This window comes from Formica exsecta, unplaced genomic scaffold (genome assembly GCF_003651465.1).
Source record: "Formica exsecta isolate Colony F162 unplaced genomic scaffold, ASM365146v1 scaffold502, whole genome shotgun sequence".
In the NCBI taxonomy this organism is placed as follows: Eukaryota; Metazoa; Arthropoda; class Insecta; order Hymenoptera; family Formicidae; genus Formica; species Formica exsecta.
In genome coordinates, this window is record NW_021852264.1 from 69587 (window position 1) to 78781 (window position 9195).

The 9195-nt window shown below is 30.7% G+C and overlaps 1 protein-coding gene across 4 annotated transcripts in view; it reads left to right on the plus strand.

The window, feature by feature from the left end:
- Positions 1–9195, plus strand: part of LOC115241680 (acetylcholine receptor subunit alpha-like) — a 159389-nt gene that overhangs the window by 61788 nt on the left and 88406 nt on the right. The window contains exons 2-3 of one of the 4 annotated variants that reach the window (XM_029817557.1): positions 3054–3097; positions 4726–4835. The exons of 2 other annotated variants lie outside the window; for them this stretch is intronic. In XM_029817557.1, coding sequence (XP_029673417.1) covers positions 4780–4835 — 56 coding nt within the window. In that variant the 5' untranslated portion in view covers positions 3054–3097; positions 4726–4779. The remainder of the gene's footprint in view (positions 1–3053; positions 3098–4725; positions 4836–9195) is intronic. One more of the 4 variants, XM_029817554.1, reaches the window with a different exon arrangement.

The following is a 9195-nucleotide window of genomic DNA, read 5'->3' on the forward strand; positions in this document are numbered from 1 at the left end:
TACAAATATTGTATCTGCATATCTAATATATTATATATATATAATTTGTATAAAATTTTTGCGGTTCACATTATACCGAAATTATATAAAAATGATAATTTTCCGCGGAGTTGTATTACCGCGGAGTTGTAGCATAGAATGTCTTGATCTATCAAATACAAATATATTGAAATTATATAGCAGTGTCCAAAATATAATAGATATTTCAAAAAATAATTTCTGCGCGCAATTAAATTTTTCAGTCACATCTTCTAAATATTTAATTTTAGAAAATGTTGGAAAGAAATTATTTTTACATAGAAACTTTAGAGTAATATAATAAATAAAATTATAATTCTTGTATAAATAAATTAAATAATTAATAATCTGAAATAAAGTTGTGAAATATTTTATATGTATTGCTACAAAAAAAAATATTAATTATTATAAACATTTTGTGATAAATACTTTAAGCGTTTAAAAATAAAAAGGATATTTTATATGCATCATGTTATACACGAGTTGATGTAAAACTACCACAAGCTGAACGAGCAATTAATTTCACAAATAAAAAATTTTGCTCACCTCACGGTTGCTCCGCCGTTGCCCGATGCCTCCCCGGGCCTCCTCCTCCTCTCTTGTCATTTTCGGTTGCTTTTTCATAGTATTCACACAATATTCACTCGCGAAAAGATGATTAATTGCAATCGTGCGCACTAATCAATATAATTCGATGAGCGCACGGCACTTTATACGGCATTCTCGATGTTCATTATACGACGCGGTACTACGATTCGCTCGGCGTTTAAAAATCACTCGCTACGATTGCGAAATTTGTTGCCAAAAAATACGAGTTATTAATTATACTGCTCACTTTAAAGAAATAAATCGCACAAAATGCTGTTTTGATAAATAGCCGTCGCTTACGAGTTACGCTTATGAGTCATGAAATGTTAATTACAAGAAATGATTTCGTTTGACGTCTTCTAGTACTTGTCGCGATGGTATTTCGCAAAGTGATACGACGCAGGAATAGCTATTACCTTCCCAAGCATCGTCGCGCGAACAATAATATTGACAAGGTTACTGACCGCGCTCATACGTCACAAAGCAAGAGCGCCGGAATTTTTGTTACGCGATCGATAATGATTGAAATACACGATTAAATACGATTATTTTTATTAATCAAACGCGTTTTACGGCGCTCGATCTTGAATCGATTCGTTCTATATCTACTGATTTTCATTAATGATCGAAAAATTCAACAATTTTCGAAATACGCGTTTTAACAAATCATCGATGTACAAAGGTTGAATATTTATTAAACAATTGATGAATATTAAAATATATAATCAGATACAATTGTGCCTTTTCACTTAAATACGTTAATAATGCCGAACAATTTCGAAATCAATACGTTCCACATTTGGATGTTCTCTGAATAAAATCAGCAATTAATACTAGCGCGATTAATAATTAATACTACGCGAGGGAAATTAATTAAGATGTTATGAAACTCGAAAATACAATTAAAATTTATCTCGCGAAATCATTTATTTTTAGTTTAAAGAAATAAATTACGCGTAATGCCTGTTTTGATAAATAATTAGCATTTATGAATAACGCGTACGAAATAAATGTTAATAGCAAGGAACGATCGCGTTTGATGTCTTCTAGTACTTGTCACAATGATAGTTCATAGTAGTAATACAACGTGTCAACAGAACGACTCGATAACATTCCACGTTTTCCCCCTTCTCCGTTATCCCCACTCGAGTCTCGCCGTGTGAATGGCAAGGCCGCCGACTATAAACATTAATGTACTATTGTCTGCCTTGGCATTCGCGTGACGAGACTCGAGTGAAGGAGGTGGAAGGGCAAGATTGGAATGTAACGCGAGTCGTTCTCTTGATCGTATTATTTCGTGAACTACCATTGCGACAAATACTAAAAGATGTTAAACAAGATCATTCGATGTAATTATATCAATCAACGGTTAATTATTACCATAAATACGACTCATGAGTAACGGCTATTTATCAAAACAAACATTTTGGGCGAGACTTATTCTAAATAATATAGCAGATAAATTTTTATTTTATATTTTTGTACAATTTATGGCATTTTAATTAACTCGAATTGCACTATTTTAATTATTGTGTGATTCGTAAAACTTTCCGAGTACAAACCGTATTGATTTCGAAATCGGGCGCTGTTAAAAAAGTACAGACGTGATTAATGACATATTTTAATATTTTTATTTAATAAATCGGGGTTTGGCGTTTATATATTAATAATTTGTTAAAACGCGTGTTTTATATAATTTATTCGATCGAAATCAATAATGTGTCGGCAAAAAGCGATGGCATACCTTCGGATATTACATTCTACGGATATTTATCTTTAATTCTAACTTTTATTTGTTAGCTACAAATGTCTCAACTGAATCATCGTGGCGAGTGAATTTTGAACATCGAATAGACTGTAGCCGCGTACGATAAACATCAAAAGTGCCGCGTAAAATGCCGTGCGATCATCGAATCATATTGATTAATGCACGCTTAATTGTAATTAATCGTGTTTTGGCGAGTGAATATTGTGCGAGTGCCATGAAAACGCAACCGAGAATGATAAGAGAAGAGGAGGCCCGGGGAGATATCGGGCAACGGCGGAGCAACCCTGATGTAAGCACGATTTAATACGTTATTTATGTTTTTGGATATTATTCGTAAAATTAATTGCTCGTTGTCTTCTGCGATTATTATTCATTTTACATCATTTCGTGTAATATAATGCAAATAAAATATTCTAGCTTTTGTTTTTAAAAGTGATATTAAGGTATTTATTATAAAATATATTACCATAATTAATACTTACATATGTATAAAGAGAAATATATATAAAATATTCTAACATTTTACTTTAGATTTATAATAATTTAAATTATTTATATAAAAATTAAATTATTACTTATATAAATATTTAATGTGCGCAAATAAAATTATTTTTAAAAATATTTATTTTAAAATATTTTGGACACTGCTTTATAATTTGGATATATTTGTATTTTACAGAATCAACATTATATACCACAACTCTGCTGTTGCGCTTCGTGCCGGTGAGTTATATAAATTATTTTTTTATTTTTTATATAATCTCTTTCTAGAAATTAATAACAAAATCTCTAATTGTAAAGACTTTAAAACTTTTTTGAGACGATCAACATTTGTTACATTATAAAGAAATTGATTTTGTTTTTAGGAAAAAAGGAATTATATAATGTTTATTAAAAATACAACGATAAATATTTTTGTATATGAAATTAATAGTGAAAGAATGGGGTGAGAAAATGATTAGATGTGTAAATATATATTTAACTAATATTAAGTAAATTTTTTTGCTTTTCTTTGAAAATTCATTGCTTTTCTTCAAGGCAATGTTGGTCTGATTTTCTAGGATTTGCGTTCATTATATGTTATTTTGTTTATGACATACATAAATGTTTCTTTTATGCAGGAACAAATTTATGTCTTAATAGAAATAAAGAAAAAGGAAAGATAGAGGAGTATTTCTTTTTCTCATTTTTCCTTTTTATATTCGGATATATAATCAATTATTAATTTTTAACTTTATATCTGCGATAACATCAATTGTAATTTATAATGAAAAAGGCTCTCTTACTAGAGATTTATAAGTATTTAAAACTTTACATTTATTGAAATCTTCATACATCCAAAGAATGTAAGAAACATGTGTGAGAGCATCTTGTTCAAGTATTCGGTAGCTATACAGAATAAATTCTTTGTCAAATCGCAGACAAAGAGAGTTTTTTTAAGAAAAGTGTCGGCGGGAAATATTTGCTGGGAAAAGTGCGCGACGCGCTGCTGTCTCTCAGATTTTTAGTTCGCGACGATAACTGTCGGGGAATGCGGCTTTTACCGTCTCATAGAACAACAGAAATCATAAGAAATTACGTCTGGGCTTTCGGGTAACAACTGGCTGGAAAAGTAGGAAAAACAACATGAGATGTAGAAGTTATTGAAATTATATTACATTGCGCATAGTAATCATATAGTTCATCGCGTATTAATATCTTAATCAAATAAAACAATTTTTAAATGTGAAGTTGGTTAATGAATATATAAACACTTCTTTAATATATTTATTAAAAGTTTTTAAATTATATACAAAAATATTATATAAGAAAGTATGAATAAATATGTAATTATATAATACATAGGGAGTGTTCAATCAATTATTGTATCAATACTTAATAAATATCTTTTGATTAATTCAAAGTTGTTTATCTTCAACGAAAAAAACTTTTAGTGGAAATTATCATTTATTATGACTTCGATTTTCAGCGTTACATATTTTTGTAACCAACTTGTAAATAAAATAATTTGAAATTAAATGAAAAATTTTATTTATTTGTCTCTAGAAAACTTTATTCGCAAAAGATTTATTACTTTTTATTATTAATTATACAAGAATTATTGTTGCCAATTAATCAAGAAACTTTGTTAATCAATATTTGTTGTCAAATATTAATGTTGAACATGACAGTTGCGAAAAACATCGCACGTTATAATTTTTATAAATGAATATACTATTTTACTTATATAATACAATATATTTGTCGCCTTACAATAAAAAATATATAATAATTATAATAAAAGCCTGATGCAATAGCACGCAGAAGCGTGTCAATAATGTGTTTATATTTGTTGTATTGGCTGTTTCAAGTCATGGTACGACTACAAATTGCGATGGGAGCCGAAGGAGTATGGAGGAGTTCACATGTTGCACGTACCGTCTGATCACATATGGCGGCCCGACATAGTGCTCTACAACAAGTGAGTTTATCAACTGCGCCTTGTTTCGAATTTTGATTATTATGAATACACATTGATCTGATATATACATATTGTAGCGGTACAGCATGTTGCCGAGAGAGAAAGAGAGAGAGGCACACCGGGTGTCGAGCGAGCACACGTTTAACATGGTGGTTTTGCGTGCCAATGCGCCGATGCAAATTGCAATCAGCATCGAAATATTGCGCACGTGTTTCTTTTTTCATCGCGCACGGTATGATATATCCCGCGGTATTGACACACGATGATTTTAATTTAGTTCTCCGTACCGTTACGTTTGCTTTATCTCACATTCAGGATAAACTGAAATAATTACGATTCATAGCCGCTTGTAATTATTTATTTTTTGGATCGATTTATTTCTTTTTCTTGGATCAGGTTGAAATTACAATTGGTTTTCGATAGCACGTACATATTTCTCTATTTTTGAATTGTTGCAAATTAACATATTATTTTACTATTAAATAATATAAGTTAATTGAATTTGATTGGGGAATAACTCTCAATATTTTACAAGTCATGTGTGTGATATATAACCGTTTGCGATGAATAATGAAACTAATGGCAAACGAGTGTCCACTCGACCTCGACAAGAGAGGTACCATCGTCGTGCATATTGCATTTCAAAGTAGGACGGTATATTCGCGATGTGAACAGTACATCTTGCACTGCTGCATCGTTTCAAAAGTTACGGAAAAATGTGAAACAGTTTGATCGGCAATTTTGAGGAAGCTCGTGAATCTTAAAATTCGAGGCAATTCTTCGAATCAAACTTTTGATCGAATAATTAATGTTGCAACAACAGCTTTTCACGCCTGCTTTATCTCTGTCATTTATCAATCACGCAAGAACGCTGACATTATAGAGAAAAAGTTTAGCATTAAAATATAATGTACATGTAAAGATATTCTGGTAAAAATTTTTAAACAAAGTTAAATATATTTTGAAAAGTATATGAAGTAGAAACATGATAACATTTATAGAATGCCATAACCGTTTTCAAAATATTCACCATAAATAAATAAAAAATACATAAATAAAATGCAAACGGTATGCTAAAATGTTATATTCCAGCAGTTACATCAATAATCTTATATTCCCCGTATGTATTATGCATGCAAAATATTTTCGTGACGTTGTTATAAATATTTCCATACATATGCAATAAATACGAGGGCGAAACGATAAAAATGCGCGATAATATAATAATCTGACGAAATACATAAAAAAGTTTTTATATCTTGAAGATTTTGACACTTTCACGTGCTTCCTCCGATCCTTTGCCGACTATCGACAAGAGAATGGCCGTTGAATAAAACATGCACCGAACGTTCTGCTAGTATATACGCGCTATAATATGTTATTTATTGCGCGATAAATCACAAAAATATTTTTATATCGCGCGATAATTGAGACGCTTCCGGCGTTTTCACGAGCGGAACGTTTGGCACGCAGTATTGGCCTCAGAATTGCAAAGGGTTTTTAGAGCCGCAAAGTACCGTACTATCGCTTGTAATTATATCCCGGTTCTTGACATCCTTTCCCCACATTATCTGCACATATTTGCGTAACTTTTGCCGCGCTCGCTGCCTAACGAGCGAGAGCCAACTTTACACGAGCTTTTTCGCCAATTTGCCACGGAATTTGTAATTGGACGTATATTATATATTATTTCGCGCTTAACACCACGAACCATTATCTTCGTAGCGAATATCGAAGATTATAAAGAGACGTTTTATTCACGAATGTCGATATTTGAATGCGTATAAAAATTGAAATTCGTGCAAAGCTTTGTTATAAATAAACGAACATCTATATTTATTCATAGCTTTATATTATAATATTATTTGTGAAAAGTAATAGTAAAGTTTTTATTATTATATAATATTTCTGCAAGATATTTGATTGTCGATAAATTATCAAATAATTACATTTTTCGATTATAAATTACAAATCCTACGTTGGCTCACGCTTGCGTGAGGCATGCGAGCGATGTAGTCATCCCATAGATTATTATTCATATCGCATGAAACATGGGCGCTGCGGCGAAACGTTGGCGCGAAGGAGCCCCGATAAACCGGGGCATCATATGATCTCAGGGAATCGCGACGAAATGGCTGTGCGAGTCTGAACAGCCTTGATTCCCATCGATGAAACATTTATCACCGTATGCGAATGTATTGAGAATACGATAGATTGAGAAAATGCGCGAATATAGGCAATCACTGTGAACAGCAATGTCCGATCACTTTTCGATTCCGAAGAAATATATTACACGAAAATTTTTATTTATTTGTCAAAGCCTGATGATGAAGATGCAGACGATGATTCGGATTAATATCTCATATCAAGTTTATTTAATTGATCGAGAAATCTATTGTTTGCAAGTTTATTATGTTTGTTATTTTATAATGATTATGATATATTCGTATAAATTTAAGAACATTATAGACATTATTATTCAGTATTGATACTTTTTTCGGTTACGTATTTTAATATGTGACAAGATTTTGCAAAATTCAGGAATGGTTATAAGTTTACCGCGAAGAATTCATATTCACGCATAAAAATTCATTGCATTGTAACCTACTTTACTTTACTTACGTATTTTTGCGCGACGTGTCCTATATTTTCTTCTTACTCATTTTTCCTTAAAAAATGTAATGAGATATAGTGACATGATAATAACGGTTACAGTAATAATCTACATTCCTCAAACTATAAGAATATCTATATTTTATATAGCCCGTCAGTTTTATTAGATCGTACATATTTTTATTAATTTGCTAATTAAGATTTTAAAAAATTGAAATATATGAACAGGCTCTAATTTCGATCTAAAACGGGATGATAATGACGATTGCAATTTTAATACTAAATGAAAATTAAACTGTCGTAGCGATATATATTTAACGAGATTTAACGAAATAGAAAACGAATAAATATATAGTTAGCTTTCCATAAAGCAATATTTAATCAACAATACGAGTATATCTGTTTCTAAAATAGATAACGGCATTTCTTCCCATCTTTCCAGCTATTATAGCAAAAAAAAAATGTAAACTGATAAACTTCTTTCACGCCGACAAAATACTGTAATTTATTAAATAATTCACATTCCATATAGATTGTAGGGCATTAATAATTCGCGCAAAAGCTCGCGCTTCTCTGCATTTGAAACAAATACATTACTAATATCGAATTTACATATCATATATATATATAGACACACCGCTTAAATATATATATAGATCACGAATACTACGCCTGCATATGAAGCGAAAAGCAAACATTGTCCGTATCCACTCGTCGACGGAATATTTCAGATATCGCAGACAATGTAGATATCGTAGAAACGCGCATCCATTTTCGGTATATGCATATAGTTGCCTATAAAAAAAATATAAAATACGCGCTGTCAAGCGTAACATTAAATGTGCTGTGTTCGCATACAAGGTACTGACAGTTTTTGTAACGATGCATTTAACCTCTTCGAAACTTCTGATATATATGTTTTTTAAACATATATAAAAGTAGTTATTAGTGATGATTGCAATCTAATAATAGAGACGCTATATATATACATATATATTAATAACCGAAAAGTGTTTTTTCGGCTATTGACGGTTATTCGAAAATTTATGGAATGAACTATATATATATATATCCGTTACCAGTTCGAAAATATTGGGGTCAGTAATGAATTGAAAGATAAAATATTTTTTCTTTTCTCAATAAAACATATCGATAAAAGACATTCTTCAACCATCAATAATAACCCAAGAATATATTTCTTTCTCGTAAGTTTTCTCATGAATTCCATTAGTTTGCTTATTATTTTTTTCGTCGTGACAGTTTTGCGTTTTCGCGAGTTCAATAAGATAAACGATAAAAAATAGAAAAAAAAAACAAACAGAAAATGACGGATAAAAAGCAGCTCAGTAGAAATTATAATTTATGCCACTCATTGCCATATGTGACTCATTAAACATTTAACCCTAGATATAATTTTAATTATTTACCTAATATAAAAAATTACATTAACAAATGTTCAAATAAAATATGAAATCGATATTAAACAAATTACATGAATAACATGTGCGCGCGCAATAAATATTTTAATTCAGTTATCATGATTAATATAAATATAATAGCAAAAATTACATCACGTATAAGTTGTGAAGTAAACTTGACGTTTATATGAAAGCGGCCGCTAATTTTTACGCAAACCATTATTTTTCTCAATACATGACTCTATTCATATATTTTTTGCTACTTTGAGAAGAAAAAAAGAATATTGCTTGGTCCGTGAATTTCCTGCTTAATCTCGCAACAACCGCTC